This window comes from Pleurodeles waltl, chromosome 2_1 (genome assembly GCF_031143425.1).
Source record: "Pleurodeles waltl isolate 20211129_DDA chromosome 2_1, aPleWal1.hap1.20221129, whole genome shotgun sequence".
Lineage (NCBI taxonomy): Eukaryota > Metazoa > Chordata > Amphibia > Caudata > Salamandridae > Pleurodeles > Pleurodeles waltl.
Genome location: NC_090438.1, coordinates 583,156,953 through 583,180,098, shown reverse-complemented (window position 1 = coordinate 583,180,098; position 23,146 = coordinate 583,156,953). Strand labels below are relative to the sequence as shown.

Here is a 23,146-nt window from a genome sequence, read left to right as displayed (position 1 = left end):
GGGGGCACGGGAGGAGGATGGGAGGGGGCAGGGAATAATGAGATGCAGTAAGTAAGGTAAGGTACCAGTCCTTAGTCTTCAATCAAAAAATACATCATATCACTCATTATTAATCAGCTAGATTGAAACTATATTCACTTCAATAACTATTACAACCACTGCCATAACAGGTGATTTTAACAACTGTTTCTTGCAAATCCAGAGAATAAAGATAAAGCCACAGTTGATTCAATCTACAAAATCCTTTAACCAATTGTCATAACAAGAAAGCAAACCTGACATGGAAAACTGATTGCACAACACTCCAAGACCCAGGCTTTTGGCATCTCAATGGGAGACATGCTAAATACCAACCCATACAATGGTGCGGATAAAATAAATCCATCACTGACTTTACTTTTCAACACATCACTGAATTCGACAAACTGCTGGATTTTAAAATCATAAACAGAACTGAAAGGACTCACTACCATCTGTAGGTCACATTTCCTCATAAGATCTAGGTACTTAAACAGGTAACAGAGGACAGAATTACAGTGGGAAGAGGCAAACATAACGTGGAGCCCCTCATTTAACATGAAAAGATTAAAACTATGGGATCAACAATTCATTATGAAATGTACTCAATTCACTGACAGTGGAACTATTGATTTCTCTTTGACATCACTCAGTGTACTATATTCCTTGAACAAATACATGAGTTCTTTTCTGGTAAATCTAATACCATCCGTACTGCCATGGAAAGACCGAACTCCACAAATCTATAATCACAAGAATTGCATGCAAACCATGGTCTATAATAGGCTTTCTTTTCTGGTAAATTTAATTTAATCCGTACTGCCATGGAAAGACAGAAACTGACATGCAGTACTATACAATAGTAAAAAAAAAAAAAAAAGATTAAGAAAAACGACAGCTACTAAAGAAAAGGTGGACTATATTAACAGATCAGAATATAAAAACATGCAAAAACTGAAAATTGCTCCACTTAAAGTTACAAATCAGGACACCATGTGTATGGAAGTCCATGTCTATAGTTACAAGAAATACACTCAAACCCTAGTCTATAATCGGCTTAGGTGTAAACTCAAACAAAAAAGTTGAGACTATTATAGACCATACAAAACTTAGAAATTTTATCTATCCAATTTGCGTGGTCATAATAGATCAACTTCATTCACTCTGGATTTAACTACTAAAAGTGATAGTGATGTTTGACTTTAGAACAAGTAACCAAAGGTCTCATAGAAACCAATACCATTCGTTCACCCGGTACTAAAGAATTGTGAACAGTTATCATGAAGCTAAATGCCGAGTGCTGAAGACTCGTGCTGCCCCCTCCCCACATTTCTTTTAATACAGTAATAAAATTGGCTCTACCATCACGGAAAGTCTCCATATTTGAGTCGATTTTTAAGAGAGGCGCTAAGGATATGCCAGGCAGTCGCCTATTGAATGGCTTACTAAAAGCAGTTGGGAAAGTGTTTGCTAAATATTTCCAATCATCTCTGGAATGCTGGGTTTAAAGCGCTAACCTGTTACCTTTCTATCAGACGGACTTCAGACATAAAGGTTTAATCTCTGATAATATTGTCTTATCAAATTTGGCTCAAAGGACAATCTCTTCTAAATCTAAGAACATTTTTGCCTGCACTGTACATTGTTCACCGCACTTGATAAGGTCGAAAGGCATTGACTTTGGTTTAAATTATATGGCTGGGGCCTGGAACCTGGATTACTGAAACTTCTGACTGAATTACATCTAGACACATGGGATAGGGTAAAACTGCCCGAGGAAAAGGGTTGGACACCAAAGGTTTTTACTCGTAACGGGTTAAAACAATGATGCATTTTTGCGCCTCTGCTATTTACTATTTACATATTCAATCTAGCTCCTCCATAGCAATGGACATACACCTAAACTAGCTAACAGGTAGATTCCTTTTTTGGCATATACAGATGATCTTGTCATTCTTTTAACTACACAGATACGTTTACATTGATAGCTTTCACGACTTAAAGATTACAACACTGACAACAAATTACAAATAAACAATAAAACAAAGGTTATGTTGTTTGGAAGCAAAAGCCCAAAATTCGACTGGATCGTAGGCATCATTGTTGATAAAACGCCTCAAGGGGTTGCTTCTTTGCCACTTAGTACCAGATGTTTATGCGGAGTACTGTCTATAGGGAGATGGTCCGTTTCTGCACAGCCTTATCCTTCTTCACTCCGGTGGACCCAATGATGTATGGGTCATCCATCAGATGGTTTTTGGTGTGATCAGTATAGAAAGAGTTAGCTCTCTTAAGGTCTTCATTGGAGGGATGAGGCAGATCGTACAAAGCAGGCAGGGGTATGCTTTGGCCAATATAAAAGGGGATAACCACCTTTGAGAGGAAAGAGGCACACGTTCGTAGCGTCAGCTCGTCCAGGAAGAAATTGGTGTACAGAGGGTGAACTGAGAGATCCCAAAGCTCACTTACCCTCCTGGCTGATGTAATTGCCACCAGCAAATCTGTTTTGATGGTCAAGATCAAGCCAAGGTTATCCCCAGTTACCAATGAGACCTTGCACCACCTCAGGATGTGCCTGGCATTCGTGATCCTTGAGGCACCAACAACTGATTTTGTCCACCCTGGCATTTAGGGAGACTACCAGGTGCTGCATGGCCAGGAAGATGCCCTGCCAAGTCCTGAGGAGAAGATCCTCCTAGCACAAGATCCATGACCCTACCCTACCCTCTTTTTGCAATGGCTCATGCCGGTGATGTTGTCCATGAACATATGAATCAGCCTTCCCTGGAATAGACAAAGGGAAGGCTTTCAATGCCTAGCAAATAGCCCTCAACTCGAACAAACTGTTGTGGAAACTGAAACTCCGCCAGAGACCAGAGTTCCCTGATCTGCACCTCCCCGGGTGGCTGCCCCAACACAGGAGGGATGCATCTGTCACTATTGTGAACTCTGGGTGGGAAAGGGAGAGGGGTCAGCCACCACTGCAAATCTTTTGAAGTTCCCTCCGATATCTGGACCAGGTCGGAAAGATTCCCTGATGCTGCACTTACTGGGTCTTCAGATCCCAGTTGAAAGTCTGCATGTGCTATCAGTCAAGCTATGCCAGCAGATTGCAGGAGGCCATGAGACCCAGCAGCCTCAGAGTAATTCCAACAGAAATCCAGGCTAGAGGCTGAAACAATGGAAACATAGCCTGAATATACCAGACTCGCCGCTCCAGAGAAAAGGCATGGAACTGCACTGTGTCCAGAATGGCTCCAATGAAATGGAGCGTCGAAGAAGGGGTCAGGTGTGACTTTGGTATGCTGATAGTGAACCCCAGTGCATGCAGAAGGTTTGCCATAGTTTAGAGGTTGGAGACGATTGCCGGGGGCGTGTCGCCCATCAACAGCTAGTCATTGAGGTAGCGGGAAACCTGGAACCCCTGACCTCTGCAGATGTGCTGTCACCACCTATCCTGAACACCCAAGGGGCACTGGTGAGGCCAAAGGGAAGCACAACGAGCTGGGAATACATGTGGTCCACTGTGAAACACCAGTAGCGCCTGTGGGTGGGCAAGTTGGGGATGTGGAAATATGCATCTTGCAGGTTTAGCACAACTATCCAGTCTCTGGGATCCAGGGCAGATAGGATCTGCGCCAATGTGAGGATTGTGAATTACTCATTCCTCAATAAGTTGAAAGGACACACATCTAGTATGGGGTGGAAGCCCCTGTCCTTTTTTGGCACCAGAAAGTAGGGAGAATAAGAACCACACCCTACTTCCAGTTGGGGCACCACCTTGATGGCTCCTTTGGGCAAAAGAGCCTGCACTTCCTGACGGAGTGAGGAGAGATGGTCATTTGTCAGCTGTTCTTCAGATGGTAGGAGAGACTGAAGTGTTTCTACAGATGGTAGGGTGTACCCCTACAATCTGACCATTTGTTAAATGTAATCACTGACCACTGGGGCAGGTGGTACCTGATTCTGTCATCAGCAGAATGGCTGTGCTGGACGGAGGAAATACTAAAGGGGATTCGAGGCTGCAGCAGCCCTCTGGGTTGGGTGCTGGGCAGCACATTAGTACTCAGCTTTCTGGGCTGTGCATCCAATCCTCAAAAAGACTGGGCAGGTTGCTGGACAGGGTGTGGATGTTACTGAGGAAGCTCAAAGTTTTGCCTTTCATTTCTGCATTGGGGCAGAAGGACTGCTGTTGCGGTCAGGTCAATAAACCAATCCCAAGGGATCTGACAGTGATTTTTTATCCCAGGCGGAGTCCCTCTGAGACCCCACCACCAGGCCTAGAGGTTATCCCTACCCTGTGTCTTTTTTTTGTGCCTTTTTTTGGGTGGGGGGACCAGGACTAGAGTACTACTATGGCAACCACCACTTCCTAGTTGCGATGGTGGCAGCCAAAGTGATCTCAGGATGAGATCTGTCGGATCCATGGATTCTCTGTAGTTTGATATATACAATTTTTGAACCTTCATTTTTCCAAAACTACTGAATGGATTTACACCAAAACACAAAAAGCAGTCTTTCTGAACCATTATCTAGCTTTCTGACAAATTTGGTGTAACTTTGTTTTGCAGTTTGAGCTGCAGCTGTGTATAAAGTTTGTGCAAAAATAAATTGGCAAAAAGTGTTTTAGGACCCCCCTTTTTTCTCTGCCCCCGCTTTACAGATCACACCCAAAACATATGGTAGTAAAATATGACTTTATGTTTAAAAAAAAAACCTAGAAATTCACTGGAAAAAACAAAGGTTAGAGTGATGTTACAGCTACATGAAATGTTCAGTAACAATGTAACTTTTTATACACGAAAAACTACAGAAGAGGGCGTGGTTACGGGCGTCAAGATGGCGGTCACACTCTAAGAGTGCTCCGGACCCCTCCGTCATCCGCTGACAAGAGCCCCGCTGTCCCTGTGCCTTCACTTCCCCAGCTGGGGCTCCCGCCTGTAGGAGTGCGAGGTGGCAGCTGGGGGCCCGGCTTTACACAGAGCCCGTGGTGGAGCCGTGGATGGGCTCTCCCGTGTGAGGCTGGTGCGTGCGGCCCAGATGCTGAAGACCGCTCCAGGCGCAACAACCTGTGCTTCGTGGGATTCCCGGAGGGTGTGGAGGCAAGCTCTGCGATTGACTTCCTGGAGTGTTGGTTAGATCGTGGGTCCCAGATCAGCGGCTGTCCCCCGGGTTTGCCATAGAGCATGCCCACAGGGCTCAGGCGCCCCGGCGGCCGGTAATTGCAAGATTCCTCAACTTCAAGGACCGGGATGTCCTTCTTCGTGAGGCGAGTGCCCGGCCGGACCTTCGCTGGGACAACCACAGGATCATGATATTCCCGGATTACACCCGTGAGGTGCAGGCCAGGCACCGCTTATACGAGGGAGTCAAGCAGAAGCTGCGGGCAATGCAATTGACATACATGCTCCTCTTTCCCGCGCCTAAAGGTCCTGATGGATGGGAAATCCTTTTTTTTTTTTTTTTTTTTTTTACTCACCGGAGGCTGCGTGGGAGTGGCTCACAGAGGAACGGCGAGTGACCAGGAGGAGCCCTCCCCAGCCAGGAGGGAGGGGCGGGGGGTGGCCCACCAGCGACTGGTTCAGCTGGCTCACCAGGAGCGCAGAGGAGCCACAGGCATACCCGGTCCAGTCAGAGAAGGATGAGCCGTCTCCGCGGCGATTCGGCAGAGGATGTATGGTCGGACTTGGCTCCCTCTGGGGGGAGACTGCACCGATGGCCCTGAGGAGAAGAGGCCTGCTTCAGATGTGGAGGGGGAGCGCCTGAGCCAATTTCCCTTGCTCTCCTGATTCTGACCTGTGTGTACTTTGTGTAATTGGGAGAGTAAGAGCCAGCGCTCCCCCCTGGGCGCGAGGCATGGGGCAGCGGATGGCCACATTGCAGAACTCCGACTAAATGGAGAGGTCCACCACTCCACACCTACTGTAGACACTCTGTTTCTACTGTTTCGGGCGACAGATGCTTCTGGGGTGGAAGTATGGGGAGCGGGCATTTGGGAGGGGTTAGGGGGTTGTTCAGCTGTAGTTTGTTATGGTTGATTCAGTGTTATACTTTTCAGGGTTGGTTCAACGGGTCACGAAGGGGACGTCCGATGGGTGCACAGTACACACTATCACTGATCCCTTACTTATGTCCGAGTCAGCCAAGCGGGTTCTATCCTGGAACGTAAATGGGCACCTGGATAAAATCAAACGGTCAGTGGAGTTCAGCACCCTCCATCGATTCGCCCCGTCAGTGGTTCTACTTCAGTTGACCCATCTGCTTGGTACTCGGTGCCCCATGCTGATGAGAGGGGGATACGACAGGGTCTATCATGCAGGTTTTTCCAGGGGCTCGCTGGGGCGACCATATTGCTGCACCGTTCTTTACCAATAGTGGTTGCTACGTCCTGCTCGGATCCGCAGGGCTGGTACGTGGTGGTCTCCAGACTGCTAGGAGGGCGCCCCATCAATATCCACAGCATTTATACTCCTCCAGGTGCGCTGCAGTGTTCTTGTGACCCTTTGGGATGTGGTGGCAGGGCTTCCCCAGGGGCTGACTATTTGGGGGGGGTGACTTAAACTCCGTAATGAACCCAGAGTTGGATATTACCGGGCCTTTATCCTCGACTCGAGTTGCCAGAGCGGCGGGGCTACTTAAATGGGTGGAGGCCCTCGGTCTCTGTGATGCTTAGCAGATATGGCACTCCCGCTTGCAGCAGTACACCCACACGTCAGCAGCACATCACACTCTTGCCAGAATAGACCTCTTTCTTGTTCTGGCCATTGACGTACTTCGAGTCACGGGGTGGAAATGCTCCCACAAGGGGTCTCGGATCATGCGCCGCTCCTGCTCCGGTTGGATAATATTGATGTGGGTAGACCCCCGATGTGGCGGCTCAATGCCTGGTATTTTCAGGATAACGATTATGTCCAGGCTATAGGAGATCCACTGTCAGAATACTTTTCTTTTAACCCTGGCTTGGTGTCGTCCCCAGGTACAATTTGGGCTGCCTGCAAGTCCATTCTTAGGAGGCATGCCAGACATCTCCTTCGCGTGCGGGAATGAGCATGTAGCCAGAAGGCGTCGAAGGCGTCGGTGCTGGAGGCCCAGGCGATGCTCCTGGAGGGCCAACTTACTGAGGCCAATAATTAAGCTGTCACGAGGCAGTTCGCCCTGGTCCGACAAGAGATTAGACATGTTATTCTTGAGACTGCAAAGCACATGTTGCGGGCTTCTGTGGCTCAGGTTTATGGATGGGGGGGTACAAAAATTGCAAGCTTTTGCACTGGCTTGCAACAGGCCCGATGGCAGGGAGAGTCATTCCGGAAATCGTTGACGAATCAGGAGCTGTTTCCCGATCACCTTGCGAGATTGCGCAGAGCTTTGCCGCCTACTACGCAAGACTATACACGGAGCGCCCTAGACCCCCAGTCGAGAGAGATGCCCCTTTGTTAAAGGAGGTATCCTTTCTGAGGATCTCGGTGGCGGACAGACAGGACCTCGATGAGCCTATAGGCCTCGAGGAAATTGGAACCGCTATATCCGAGTTGGCGGCAGGTAAGCCCCCTGGCCCTGATGGGTTCCCAGCTGAGCTCTACAGCATGTTTCGAGATGCACTCGCCCCTCACTTGCTAGCCGTGTTTGAGGAAGGGGAGAAGACCGGGGGTTCCCTCCGGGGCTCGACCAGGGCCACTATTGTGGTAATTCCCAAGACGAATCCCCCATCGCGGAGTTTGTCAGAGTACCGCTGTAAGGAAATGCCTCCTTGGCATGGTTACCCCCTGACTTTTGGCCTTTTGCTGATTCCTGTTATGATTGAAAGTGTGCTGGGACTCTGCTAACCAGGCCCCAGCACTAGTGTTCTTTCCCTAAACTGTACCTCTGCTTCCACAATTGGCACAGCCCTAGCACTCAGATAAGTCTCTTGTAAATGGTACCCCTAGTACCAAGGGCCCTGATGCCAGGGAAGGTCTCTAAGGGCTGCAGCATGTCTTATGCCACCCTGGGGACCCCTCACTCAGCACATGCACACTGCCTCACAGCTTGTGTGTGCTGCTGGGGAGAAAAATACTAAGTCGACATGACACTCCCCTCAGAGTGTCATGCCAACCTCACACTGCCTGTGGCATAGGTAAGTCACCCCTCTAGCAGGCGTTACAGCCCTAAGGCGGGGTGCACTATACCACAGGTGAGGGCATATGTGCATGAGCACTATGCCCCTATAATGTATAAGAAAAACCTTAGACATTGTAAGTGCAGGGTAGCCATAAAGAGTATATAGTGTGGGTGTTTGTCAAACACGAACTCCACAGTTCCATAATGGCTACACTGAAATCTGGGAAGTTTGGTATCAAACTTCTCAGCACAATAAATACACACTGATGCCAGTATGGAATTTATTGTAAAATGCAACCAGAGGGCATCTTAGAGATGCCCCCTCAGTACCAATCCGAATTCTAGTGTTAGGCTGACCAGTTTCTGTCAGCCTGCCACAACCAGACAAGTTGCTGGCCACATGGGGAGAGTGCCTTTGTCACTCTGTGGCCAGGAACAAAGCCTGTACTGGGTGGAGGTGCTTCTCACCTCCCCCTCCAGGAACTGTAACCCCTGGCGGTGAGCCTCAAAGGCTCACTCCTTTTGTTACAGCGCCACAGGGCACCCCAGCTAGTGGAGATTCCTGCCCCTCCAGCCATTGCCCCCCACTTTTGGCACCAAGGCTGGAGGAGATAATTAGAAGAACAAGGAGGAGCCACCCACCAGCCAGGACAGCCCCTAAGGTGCCCTGAGCTGAGGTGACCCCGGCCTTTAGAAATCCTCCATCTTACGTTTGGAGGATTCCCCTAATAGGATTAGGGATGTGCCCCCCCTCCCTTCAAGGAGGAGGCACAAAGAGGGTGTAGCCACCCTCCAGGACAGTAGCCATTGGCTACTGCCCTCCTGACCTAAACACTCCCCTAAATTTAGTATTTAGGGGCACCCACGAACCCAGGAAATCAGATTCCTGAACCTGAAACAAGAAGAAGGACTGCTGACCTGAAAGCCCTGCAGAGATGACGGAAGACGACAACTGCTTTGGCCCCAGCCCTAGCGGCCTGTCTCCTGACTCAAAACACTGCAACAGCGACGCATCCAACAGGGACCAGCGACCTCTGAAGCCTCAGAGGACTGCCCTGAACTTAAGGACCAAGAAACTCCCGTGAGCAGCGGCTCTGCTCAACAACAAGCAACAACTTTGCAACTTTCTTGCAACTTCTAAAGACTTCACTCTTCCCGCTGGAAGCGTGAGACTTCACCCTCTGCACCAGACGCCCCCGGCTGGAGCTTCAGAGAACCAACACCACAGGGAGGACTCACAGGCGACTACGACCTCGTGAGTAGCCCAAGACGACACCCCTGGGCCCCCACAGTGATGCATGCAGAGAGAATCCAGAGGCTCCCCCTGACCGTGACTGCCTGTAACAAGGGACCCGACGCCTGGACCAAGCACTACACCCGCAGCCCACAGGACCAGAAGGAACCGAACCTCAGTGAGGAGTGACCCCAGGCGACCCTCTGCCTAGCCCAGTTGAGAAGCCCCCCTGTGCCCTGCCTGCACCGCTAGAGTGGCCCCGGGTCCCTCCATTGAATCCTATACAAAACCAGACACCTGCTTTGCACACTGCACCCGGCCGCCCCTGTACCGCTGAGGGTGTGTTTTATGTGCCTACTTGTGTCCCCCCTAGTGCTCTACAAACCCCCCCCCCCCGGGTCTGCCCTCCGAAGACACAGGCCTGTAGGCAGACTGGAACCGGAGCACCCCTGTTCTTCATAGGCACCTATGTGTTTTGGGAACTGTTTTGACCTCTGCAGCTGACCGGCCCTGAGCTGCTGGTGTGGTAACTTTGGGGTTACCTTGAACCCTCAACGATGGGCTGCCTATGCCCAGGAACTTAGACTTGTAAGTGTCTTACTTACTTGACAATCTAACCATTACCTACCCCCCCAAGGAACTGTTGATTTTTTCAGTGTCCACTTTTAAAATAGCCTATTGCCATTTTAACAAAAACTGTATATGTTATTGCTCTAATTCAAAGTTCCTAATTTACCTGTGTGGAGTACCTTGCATTTTATGTATTTACTTTAAATCTTGAACTTGTGGTTCTAAAAATAAATTAAGAAAATATATTTTTCTATATAAAATCTATTGGCCTGGAGTTGTCTTTGAGAGTGTGTTCCTCATTTATTGCCTGTGTGTGTACAACAAATGGTTAACACTACCCTCTGATAAGCCTACTGCTCGACGACACTACCACAAAATAGAGCATTAGAATTATCTAATTTCGCCACTGTCTTACCTCTAAGTGGAACCCTTGGACTCTGTGCACCATCTCGCTCCTCAATACAGAGATAAGATACTCTCCACAGTGCTGGTCGCTAGGTTGAGGAGAGTTTTTACCTCACTGGTACACCCAGATCAGTGTGGTTTTATGCCGACTAGGAGTACTAGGCATTGTATTAGGTGACTGCACGTGGCTCTGGCTAACTGGGCCCTCTTGACCCCTCCACTGACGCTCCTTCTGGTTGATTTCAAGAAGGCGTTTGACACAGTGGATTGGTCCTATCTCTGGGGGATGCTGACGAGTGCTGGGGATGTTCTGCTGTTCCGAGCCCTGGTGGAGCTCCTCTACTCTGATCCTACAGCCCGGGTGCAGGTGAACAGGGCGGTATCGGATTTGTCTCTCATCCGTAGGGGAACCCCTCAGGGCTGCCCCCTCTCCCTGATTCTGTTTGCACTGGCAATGAAGTTTTGGTGAAGCTGATAAGGGAAGATCCCCTGATTGACGGGTGGGCTTGGCCCACTGGGAGGGAAGACCGCATTGCGTTATACGCAGACTATATACTTGTGTTCTTAGCGAATCTGGCTAGCAGTGGGCCTTGGGTGCTGCAGCTCTTAGGACTGTTCCCAGAGGCGTCAGGACTGGTAGTTTACCCCAGTCAGTCCACTGAGCCCTACCAGGGACTGCTTTGATTGGCAGCACGCTATTCCCATCAGACGCAATAGTTTCCGGTATCTCGGGTGCATGTAGCACTCTTACCTGAGCTGGCTTGGTCTCTTAACAAGATGCCTTTAACTCGTAGAGTCAGGGAGGACCTCCAGTATTGGCAGTCACTACCCCTCAATATCCTGGGCCGGATTGCGCTACATAAAATGATGGTACTTCCCCGGTTTCTTTATAGGCTTCAGAACTTTCCCTACCATATTCCCAGGTTCATAATGAGAGTCTATGACAGAATACACTTCTCACATACATACGATTAGTGAAAGATTGTTTTTTAAAATACATTTTTAATGATTATTTCTCACGTAACGGAGAACACCAAAACAAGGAAAACAAGCAACCAAATATAGCATTATTATTCAACACTGGCATCAGGCAACAATGCTGTGTATAGGGTTCTGATTTGGTCATTACAGATTCATATTAGTGAAACATTGCTTAAATAAGGATCTGCACCAAACAAGGTAGCACTCCTTTGTGATGTTACAGCATACTCATCAAAGACCTGAGGCACAGAGCTAGCTGACCTATACTTGGAATCATTAAGCATCGACTCTTCAAAAGTGTTACTGGACAACTCCTGATTTTAAATGTGCAATAGTCTACCAAACTCTAAAGAAGATGCTTGCAACATATTTCTAGCAGATTTAATGGACATGGTTCAGCACTTTCTTATCATCTGGAGGCAATCCAATCTTCTGGGTAAGATCAATATGTGGGCTGATGCCATTCCAAGTTCCTACACGAAATGTCTGATTGAGGAGAAAGAAAAACCAAGGATTCTGTCTCCAATCAAATGCCCTACATCAGAAGCTCGAGACACGATTGCTCTCATCATCTTGCAGGTATCAAACACATTTGATGACCCAATACGTCATGCATCCATTTTAGAATCTCAGAGGAACTCAGCTCAAAGGTGTCCTTTGAACGGTCGGATGATTTCTGGTTTAGAAACCCCATCTATCAAAATCTGCAACAGATTATTCTCGTCAGTCACCAAACTTATGAAAAACCTCTCCAACACACCGCAGTGGAGAAAAATGTAAAAACAATAGTTTTATGCGCTAATGCCGATTTCGAGTATGTTTACTTAGCACATATTACCCAGTGCCTTGCTGAGAATCCACCAGTATAAGTACAGAGGAGGAGTACAACCCAATTCTAAGGCATTGGTAAATTTCCGTGACTACAAATAGTACATTTGCAAAGCTTCATCAAGTTAAAATCTATAGAAAATAATAAAGTAAACAAATAAAGAATACATTTCCAATTTTCTTTAACGTATGTCAACAGCCCCCTTATTAATACTAACAACAACGGATGGTAGATTATTAATACTCCGCTTATTTAAGTATTATTTGAACATTCAAAAAGTGTATGTTGGCTTGATAATTGCCTAATTAAACACCTCACCCGCAAGGGATGTATTATGAATTCCAATAATATTGGATGCACAAGCTACAACGTTAAAAGCAGTCTTACCTGGGAAGAGGTTGGCAAGATTGACAGGAGGTTTGTTGGTATCAATGGTTAATTTGTGGTTTGCATTTTTCGAAGGCTGTACAGGAAAGCAAACCAACTTTAGCGGGACACGAAATTTACATTGAATCACCCGAGGCACCCCTGAAAAGGAAACATAGATGTCATTATTTGATTGTATCAATGGGAGTCTGTTTAAACTCCATGACATACAAAGGGGCTGTGAAGGTTGAAGTAATATTGCAAGGAAACACAGGTATGGATTCATATCCACAAAGAAAATGGGCCAGTAGCCCTGAGATAATATCAAACAACTGTATCACTGTAGATATGTTTATACAGACAACAAGGAAAATCCCACATATGACAAAGCCACAATTTTAAAGAAATTAGATGTTCGTACACAGCAGAATGATGTAAGACCTTTGTATATACTACGATCATTTGTTTTTTTTATCATGTGCTACCGCCTTGAGTGTAAACAACATCTACAACTTGAGACAGGCATTAATTGTGATAGGACACTACTCGTTTAAACTAAAAAAAAAAAAAGACTCTCAACATAATTTGACCTACACTGAGCAGGTAGAAAATGCCAAAACCTCTAGGCATGTCTTAATGTTTCTACTGCTACAGAGACACTTCTAATAATAATAAATGTGGGTTTAGTAGTTGACAGCAGTGATTCATTTCTGTCAAGCCATATACATTGGTCAAATTCAGCATTTTCTGATATTAATTCTACCAGCAAATTCAAAACATTTAGGTACACAGAATTAGCATGGAGTGCACACAGCTGAGTGCATGTGTCTCACTGGTACAATCTTGGCTTGGTCTGGTAATCCATGCTTAAATGATTGAGATTTTAGGTAAACTCAGGTTTTGAAGGTTGACATCATCTAAATTGATGGTAGTAATGCTCACGTCGGAAGAGGCCAAAGTTATTGCTAGTCTCAACAAATAATGTTTCAGTTTAACTAATATATTTGTGAGGTTGAATTAAATATAATACCACGATTCCAGATGTTTCCATCTGGCCAGTCTTAAAGTGGCCTGAAATTAACTACAAAACGTAAACTAAAGGACAAACACAGTCCTGCAGTGAACGTAGTGTTTTTCAAGTGGATGTACAGCAAATTTCCTAAATGTCCTGTAAGAGACATTTAATTTAACCAAAATGGAATCTCAAATCCTGGCACGTCATAATTCCAAATGTAGGAATTGGTTTGCATAACATGGTTGTTATCCTAAACTTGAAATTATGGAGTGCGGGGTTCCCTATATGCCTTATTAAATATACAGGATGTAAACGCATTTCTGCAAACTATTAGAAATATTACATGACTACTATAAAATGGAAATAATTTATACATCAAATACTACTTAGCATTTGGATGAATTAATATACTTCTTTGGAAATGTTCCAAAGCACAAGAGGAGGAGTTTCTGAGCTTCTAAGTAGATTTTGAAAACCCTCACACAGCAAGGGGGCATTAAAAAGACAAAGTCTCCCTCTATGTCAGTTTCGAATCATACATCTCTTCCTTTTTGTCTTATACAGGACTCCTAAATTACACCTTGCGTGAGTCTATCACGCCCTAACAAGCAGTAGCTCCATTCTGAAGCTCGGCATTTTCCTTATAAACACCATTCACTTCATAGCCACCCTTTGGTAAATGTACTAGGTGTTCAGAAAAGCCACGTTATCGAAAGTAGACTCTACTTGTCGTTTCCCCTGACATCACTGTGGTAGTGGCTACGTTCCTCAAAAGCGCAATCAGATGCGAATGATGCCGTAGGTGGGACAGCCAAGAAAAAGAAAGGAATTCTTACTATGGAGGGGACATGTGGCCTATTAAGTAGCAGAACTGATTTTGAAACTCGGGATCCAGGTTCAGGTCCTGGCCTTGACTCAACATGCTGTGGTTCTAGGCAAATTGCGTATTCTCCCTGTGCCTAAAAAGGCTATGAAAAGGTGTAACATCTCCTGGTTTCTTCGTAAACCACTGTAATGCCCTTAGGCTAGTTCAAGCAATAAAAACTGCAAAAAAGCCCCTGCTTCCTCCAGTCGATGTCAGGGTGAGTACATTGCCTAAAGGGCATTGTATATTTCTCGCGATGGAGTTGCTCGTGCATAAGGATGTGTGTTGAAGATAGCTCAGGACGGATGAGGAGTAAGCATCAGGAAGCTGCACGTCTATTTTATGTTGTTTTGGCCCAGCGTATTCTGTGCTCTGACCCCTACAAAGGTTAGAGAACCTTACGATAGATAGTAATCAACCCATGAATAATACTTCATGTATGAATCTAAAAAGGTCATCCATTAAATATACTGCTTCCAGGGGCAGTGTCTCAAAACACTTTTAAGAACAAGTATTTAGGTTTAAATGTTTTATTGCATTTTCGAGGATCAAATAGACTAACAGCATACCTGTTTCGGGGGAAAGAACTGTTAGCCCCTCCCCTAGCTCAAAAAATCCCTAAATGACCTTTGCAGCCTAAATACCACATCAAATATCTCCATATCCTGCAGTCCACCCCGCTACAACTCCTAGGACCCATCCCTCTGAGATCCTTGCGCTGCACTACCCAGGGATTATAAATGGCTTTCTCTTTCCTTTATAGTCTGTGAATCCTTGTATCTTAATCTCCATTTGCATATGCATGCATCTGTGCCCAGAGTTAACCATGATGCGCCCACGGTTACATGATTCTCCCTTCCACATCTGCAAGATTAATTGGTACATCTTCAAGGTAATGACCGCCTGAGGTATTGATAGTATGGAAAATCTCCAAACTCATTCTTCCAGTATATGATGGCAGTGTGACTCAAACGTATTTTTCCGGGTACTAGCCACCATCAATTAGTTAATGACAAAGGAATGCCACATCATGTGTGTCCATTCTGTCTTTGCTGTTACCACTTCCCTCTTCCAGTAGGCAGCTACTGCTTGCCACAGTGCTTTGGTGACAATGGAAAGACCATTTGCCCTGGATACAACAGGAGCATGACCCCCAGGTATTATACTTTGCAATCACCAAAACCACCTATTCCCAGCAGTTCATTAACTTGGAGCAGTCCCAAAAGATCAGTAATAGGGTGCTTTCACCTCCACCCCACACCAGCATCTCTCTGATTTATCAACAGCCCTCTTGCATTTCACTGCTGTGGTAGAGTAAGATGAGGACTCATTTGTAAAGAGATTCCCTTTGAGGCACATTCCTAGTTGCCATGGAGAACTAAGTACTGAAACTAAGGTATACTTGGCTGATGAGACCTAATCAGGGAAAAACTGGTTCTAAGTTGCTTGTGTTCCAGTGCAGGGAAGATCTGGCTGTTTGAGCTAGACTGTTCCCACTGGAGCCAGGTCAAGACTGATTTGTATATGGTTGGGTCCAAACTCAGGAGGCAAGGTGTGCAAAATAATGATGGACTGGGTTTTGGGCAGGAGTAATTACCAGTGGCACAGATTAATTCAAGCATTCGATCCATCACTTTTTAACGCTCAGGTGGTCATTATAACAATGGCGGTAAAAGCCTCCTACCACCACAGTGACGACCGCCAACATACCGTCACCGCGGCTAGCATCAGTCCGCCATATTATGATCACTGCCAGACCTCCACCACAAGAAGAGCAGAAATCCGGAAGTGATCATAATGGTGGACGGTAGTAAGCTGGCGCAGCTACCACCAGCACCGCCACGTCAGTAGGACACCGCCAGCAATATCATGACCTGTGATACGGCCTGGCAGTTTTCTGCTGGCGGGGTGCTGCTGGCGGTAGCAGTGCTTGCTTCTTCCAGTTCCCTGCCGGAAGACCTCCTTGACAAAGGTAAGTCGGGCTACTGACAGGGGAGAGAGGTGTGAGTGTGTGTGTGAATGCGTCAGTGTGTGTTGTGTTGTTTGCGTGGGTGTATGCGCGTGAGTGAATGCGTGTACGAATGGTGAAGTGAGTGAGTGTCTGCATGTCAGTGTGATTGTGTGTAAGAATGTGTGCGAGCATGTCTGGAAGAATGCGTGTATGCCAGTGTTTGTGATTGGGTGTATGCGTGGTGCATGTCTACAGGTGTGCATAGGGGTGTGGGGGGGGGTGAGTGTCAGGATCGGAGGGGGTGGAGGGAGTGTGAGGATCAAAGGGGGTTGGGGGTAGACAGGTGTGTGTGTGTTGGGGGGGGTGGCGGTGCCGCCTACCATTGACTGGAAAGGAATTCCCTGTCACTGGTAGGGCCTACCGCCATGGCAACACCACAAAAACTATGGTGGTAGGCAGACTCATAATGCCGCCGGCTGTACTATGCCAGCCGCCGGGCTGGAGAATGACATCTCCGGCCCAGCGGCTGATACTGCCATGGCGGTATGAGTGGAGAAGTGGCAAGTTGGCTGCAGCCAACTCGCCATTCTCATAATGTTGCGGTATGTACCGCCAGCCTGTTGGCGGTACTACCGCCACATTTCCACTCACCGCCAGGGTCATCATGACCCCCTCAGTGTTATTTAAATATAAGGCACATACCTGAGCAGCATCATGACTTCGCTCCAAGCCTTTTGGGGTACGATGTATTGGCACCATGCTTCAAGAGCCACCAACTCATTCTCTAGTTCGGAGTACACCGCAAGACAAATTTTGTTAAAGCTTACCTCCTACTCTAAGAAATGTTCTCCGATGATAGTCTTCATGGGCTCCCAAATGAAGCCCTTGTTCATCACCTCTGTTAGACCCATGAGCTGTAGGGTGGTTCCCCCCAAACCTTTTTGCCTTCTCCCCTCGCGTATTGCTGACTTTGTTTTTGATGGCCTTGGGAATTTGTGCACCAGTGCTAAAGTGCTTCTGCTTACTCCCTAAAACATGGTAAATCTGACGTACCCCTGAATGGCATATTTAATTTAGTTATAAATTCTTAGTAAAGTGGTATACCACATACCCAGGGAGGGTAAATTAAATGTTGCTAGTGGGCCTGCAGCACTTATTATTCTACCACTTAAGTAGCCTTTTAAACATGCCTCAGGCCCGTTACTGCAGCCTGCGTGCAGTTTTAACTGCCTATTTGAACTGGCAAAATAAGCTCCTTGCCAAGCCTAAAATTGCCTTTTTAATATATACAAGTTACACCCAAGGGAGGTCCTAAATGGCCCATAGGGCAGGGTGCAGATTATTTCAAATAAATTGGGTATGTACTTTTAAGTTTTACAGGTCCTGGTAGTGAAAAACTCACAAATTCATTTTTCACTATTGTGTGGCCTACCTCTTCCATAGAAAACACACCGGGTTATCCTATTGCATTTGATGAGTGATAACCTTTGCTTGGGAGCAGGTAGAAATATGTTTGGTGTGTAAGGAAGGAACTGTAATTTAAAGTTCTCTTTAATGGTAAAGTTGTATTTTAATTCAGTTATGAAACTGTCACTTTTAGAAAGTTGGCAGTTTCTTGTCCTAACCATTTGGTCCCTACAGCCTGTTCCTTGGTCACATGACTAAGTGTGGTTGGCAGCTGGCATTTGTGTATTTCTCCCAGACAATCACACAATTGGAGGGACCAGGTGTTGTCAAGATGTGGGGCAGTGCTGTGCCTAGCCCTACTTGCACTTCAATCTATAATAATACTGGGGTTTGATCCTATAAAGCCTCCTTGCTGGCAAAGGATCCATCAATAAATCAAGACGAGAGAGAACTCCCAATGGCCACAATTCAAAGGTTGTTTTAAAAGGACTTAAATTTGAAAGCAGCTGCCTCAGTCCACACACAAAGAAGTTCACAATAACCTTTTGTACCCTCAGACATCCTGGGACCAGGTCATGGAGGCAGGAAATTCCAGCCTCTTCTGTGGCAGGGGACCTTGAGCGGTTTCTTCTACTTCAATGCTGGTACCAGGTAGAAAATTAGGACTCTCAGACCCACCCCTCAGTTCACTTCTTGACCTGCATAGGACTCTCAGTGGACTATCCTACTGCCTGTGGCCTGGTGTGAACTTCAGAACAGTGCCCTGCTACACCAAAAGGACTGACCTGAATCTTTCCTTGTGCCTTCAATTGACTTCCCTACTGCTTGATACCTGCTTTTCTGCTTGAATCCAGGAGTTCCAGGGTGACTCTAAGGGCTAGTTTGCGGCCTCATGATCAGAGCCTCAAGGACAGAAAATGATCCACACACCTTGAACTAGTACCTGGACCCAGCATGAGTGAATACTGACCCTCCAAGTGGTGCCCCTCTGCTTCTAGACCCTTGGAAGTGGCAGTAAAAGTGTCCAGGTAGCCCAAATCCAAACTTGGGACATAAGAAGTTTTCAGCTAATAAGTGCACTGAGAACCAAGAGGAGACTGGGACCTAACTGCTGGCCGATCTATTCATGGTACATTGCTCAGCTGAACTTCAAAATAGCTTCTGTGACGTTCTTCTCCCCAACAACAAATCCTATTCAGCGGACCTCACAGAAGGGGTGTCCGGCCTTGTGGAGTCCTCTTAGGCTACAGCCTGCAGCTTCATCCTGCTAGAAATTTTTGACTTCCAAAAAAGAGACTAAGTGACTGACTTAAAGTTTGGCTAAGGAGATTACTCCATCACAAACTTGACAGATATCTCGCCCGCGGTATTAAAATCCCATTATAACCTATGGAGATAGTAATAACCCGGATGGTACATTCATCAGGTTTGTGACAGAGTAACCTGTCCGCCAAACTCTAAATCAGGCCCTAAGTCTGATGCAGAAATCCTCAACACAACTTCCCCTAGTGGCTCCCAGATGACATCTGCTCCTAGGACACCACCAGCTGCCTTGCCCTGCTGAACGTTACATTCTCCAGCATTTTTTTTCTCCAAAATTTCTTCTAAGTCCTAAGGTAAGCAGCGACCGGGCCCAATCCACTTATTGTATCTGAACCACTCTCCATTGAGGTTGGCCATACTCTCACTTTTCCCTGGCCTCGCACAACCAGATGTCCACCACTGTCGCTTTAGTCTTTGAGGAACTATTTTACACTTTAAACTTTTAAAATTCATAACTCCAGTTCTACTGATAGGATTTTTTGTCACTTTAGTGTCAAATAATTCAATAAATGTTCATCTATATTTCTAAATTGGTGTGGGATTTGTCTTGTGTTGCATTTTCACTTTATTACTGTTTAAGTACCGCATAAGTACTTTACACATTGCCTCTAAGTTAAGCCTGACTTATTTTGTGCCAATATACTGGGGGGGTTATGCACAGGTTAATTTATGACTTTTTGTGATTTACCTTACAAGAATTGTGGAGCACTCCCCCTCAACCAACAACCCAATTTCTCACCTGTTTCATATTCTAGGAGGAAGTTTTTATGCCCACCACAGTCACAGTGTCTTTCAATAGCTTAGCACTTATCTTCCACACCATGTGTCTAAGCTCTGAGCATCTCAGTTAGATTTTCAAATGGTTGGGGCTGGGATTTGGCACTGTGTCACCTGTTCTTTCCCATCACAAAGGTATCCGCTGATGAGATAGCGGTCAAGGGGAGCATCTGATATACATAATGTCAAAAAATGAATCGAAGTCTGTTTCATATTTGTGTGTGTCTTTCCATGTTTCTACTAGGATTGAGTGGCACCAGTCCCTCTGCGTTTCAGACAATGCTCCTGTCCAAGCTTTTTAGCCAGCACCCTCTCCTTCTTATGTTCACAACAATATTGAGGTCTCCTTACAGTATCACCCCCACACTCTCCCAGCCTAAGTGTTAGACTTGGCATCACTGGTATGGTCCCCCTAACATTTTGCCCTCTATGTACACTCCTGTTTTTCGAAACTATTTTTCTGGCCTTTGGGGATCTGTGCACTTTAACACTGCTGACGAGTCCTTTGTCCTCTAAAACATGGTAACATTGGCTTCTCCACAATTGGCATATCTAATTTACTTCTGAGTTCCTAGTAAAGTGCACTACATGTGCCCAGGGCCAGTAAATTAAATGCTACTAGTGGGTCTGCAGCACTGCTTGTGCCACCCAATACAGGAGCCCTCAAATATATCTCAGGCATGCCACTGCAGAGCCTGTGTGTGCAGTTTTAAACTGCCATCTCGACCAGGCAAGTGTACCTACTTGCCAGGCCCAAACCTACCGTTTTATGGCATGTATGTCAACCCTAAGGTATGCCCTAGTCACCCCCAAGGGCAGGGTGCAGTGTATATAAATGGTTGGACATGCCCTTTTTTAAGTTTAATATGTCCAAGTAGTGAAAAATAGCTAAACTCATTTTTTACTATTGCAAGGCCTATCTCTCCTATAGAATAGCATTGGGGTTGCCCTAAAACATCTTGTAAGTATAATCTCCAAATGGGATGAGATAGAAATTTGGAATTTGGGGTCCTTCTACACACAATTTAAATTCACAATTAATGGTGAAGTCGTATTTTAAATTATAAGTCTGAAAATGCCACTTTAAGAAAGTTTCTTTTTACTTACTTTAACCATTCTGTGCCTCTGCCCATCCTTGATTACACGTCTGGGGTAGAAGACAGCTGGGCTTTGTGCATTCCCAATGGACAGTCACACACAAAGGGAACTTTGGTGAGGCGTTAGCATATTAATGGCCCATCACCAGGTGGATGGGTCTTCCTGGGCTAGGCGGGAGAAAGGAGCTGACACTTACCTCTGAATAGGGCTGTGTCTCTCATCACACAAAGGTCTGCATACCCCCTGCCTAGTGTCTGGAGCTGGGGGAGGGCTGGAAAGGGATCCTGTAAACTTCAAAGTAAGATCTGGAAGTTTCTGAACTTTCCAGAACATAGGCATCAAAGTATAAATGGTGGACTCCAAACCCCACCAAGTCAGTTCACAGTCCTAGGGAGACTCTCACTACCAGGAGCTGTGCTGCCAGGAGGGAATGTCACTTAACCACTTGCTTGGCTGTGTTGGCCTGCAACACACTATCTGCTGTACTGACAGGAGGGACTGCCACTTAGCTCCTGCTTTGCTGTGTTGGCCTGCTGCACCTGAGCTGCTGTGGTGCCAGGAGGAACTGCCACCTAGCACTGGGTTCTGCTGGACTGGCCTGTCGGCGCTACCGCAGAGGGGAAGATGGAGAAACCCTGAGACCGCGCCCCTCTATTGTCTCCCCAGCGGTATCCCAAGGGCCCCAAAAGCATCTGTTAACCAAAGTGTATGGACCAAGTAAAAACTCACATGGCGGTGCAGAGAGACACCGTGCAGCCACTCATGTCAACTGCGCTGGAGTACTGACCTTGTCCCATCAGCCGCCGTGCATTTTCCCTGAGTCCGTCGAACAAAGGCAGGAACACCAGTACACTGTGCGTGGTCCTGAAACATCTCTATCAGGGCTGCTGTATCTGGCCTTAATTCCCGTCAGGGAGCAGAAAACCCAACTGCTCGCTAGCAGCACCGGCCCTGAGGAGCGGGTCTGCCGACACCAGGAGCGGCCTCATACGCTCAGTCCCCTACAACGTAGAGGGAAATTGGGGAAGGAATCCCCTTGGACGCTGGTCCCCGTGAGGCTGCACTCAGTCTTGCCATCCACAAAGGCAGAGGCAACCGCAAGGGAACAGAGCCGTAGCTCTGCTCAGAGGTACACCTGCTACTTCCTCTTCCTTGTGCAAACCCCAGCAGGGCCTGCTTAGCAATCCCTCACTGAGCACGCTGGTGATCGCCCCGGGCCACCAAGAAAGTTAACAGCAGGCTCTTCCTGTTTACTCTGGTCCCGCGAGGTCCCAGTGGTTTCCCCGAAACCCTCAGTCTGCATACAGCTGGTATACTGTAAATACCCTAATAGAAGCGCATCAGCTTCTGAACTGGTCCAAAGCTTATTAATCGAATGTCAGTACATCTGAAAACACTCTTAGAATACAGCATCATATAATTAGTGTATCTCTATCATTTTGGTTGTGTTTTACATAGATAAAGACTCTACTTTTCTAACCTGGCGTTGAGTCATTTTTGTGGTGTCATTCACTCTGTTACTACAGCTAAGCACTGCATAAATACTTTACATATTACCTTCTAAGGTAGGCCTAACTGCCAGAGGGTAAGCACAGGTTAATTTAGTTTGTGTATCTGACTTACCTTGACTAGGATTGTGGTTCCTACTTGGACAGGGTGCATACCTCTGCCAATTAGAGACTCCATTTCTAACACTAAAGAATTCAGAAATAGTGGCCTCCAGAAACTGCTCTTGACTTGAGTTTGGGACAACATCAACGGTATAGTGTATTTTTTTTATTTTTTTTAACTCAGAATCGGTTTATTAGGTTTTCAAAAACAGTACATTTCTAATAACTTGGTGAGAATTTTGATGACAAAAGCCGCATTGCATATACGAGCTCTGTTTATACATTTGCAGCATATTAACAACAGACACACCACCAGGCAGGGATGGAATAGTTTGAGCCAGAGTCAGCCCAGAGCGCCCAACTTGGTGAATTGGGGGGGAAATATAGCTGGAAGAGAAGGCAGAATATGCCATGAAGTCTGCAATTGGGTGAAAAGGGCGGAGCCCTTGTGTCTGACTAGGATGCGGATGCCAAGGACAGCCCCATATGGAAATGTGGCTCCTCACTAGAAGACCGTTGGTGGTTATGGCTGAGAGCTTACAAAAAAGGAATCAAAACAGGTCCTGCCCAGCTATGTTTAGACAGGTGGTCCAGAGGGTC

The 23,146-nt window shown here is 46.5% G+C and overlaps 1 protein-coding gene across 4 annotated transcripts in view; it reads right to left on the bottom strand.

The window, feature by feature from the left end:
- BBS9 (Bardet-Biedl syndrome 9) overlaps positions 1-23,146 on the bottom strand; it is a 1,749,160-nt gene that overhangs the window by 890,814 nt on the left and 835,200 nt on the right. For all 4 annotated transcript variants that reach the window (XM_069215484.1, XM_069215483.1, XM_069215485.1 and 1 more), the window contains one exon: positions 12,522-12,662. In XM_069215484.1, coding sequence (XP_069071585.1) covers positions 12,522-12,662 — 141 coding nt within the window. The remainder of the gene's footprint in view (positions 1-12,521; positions 12,663-23,146) is intronic.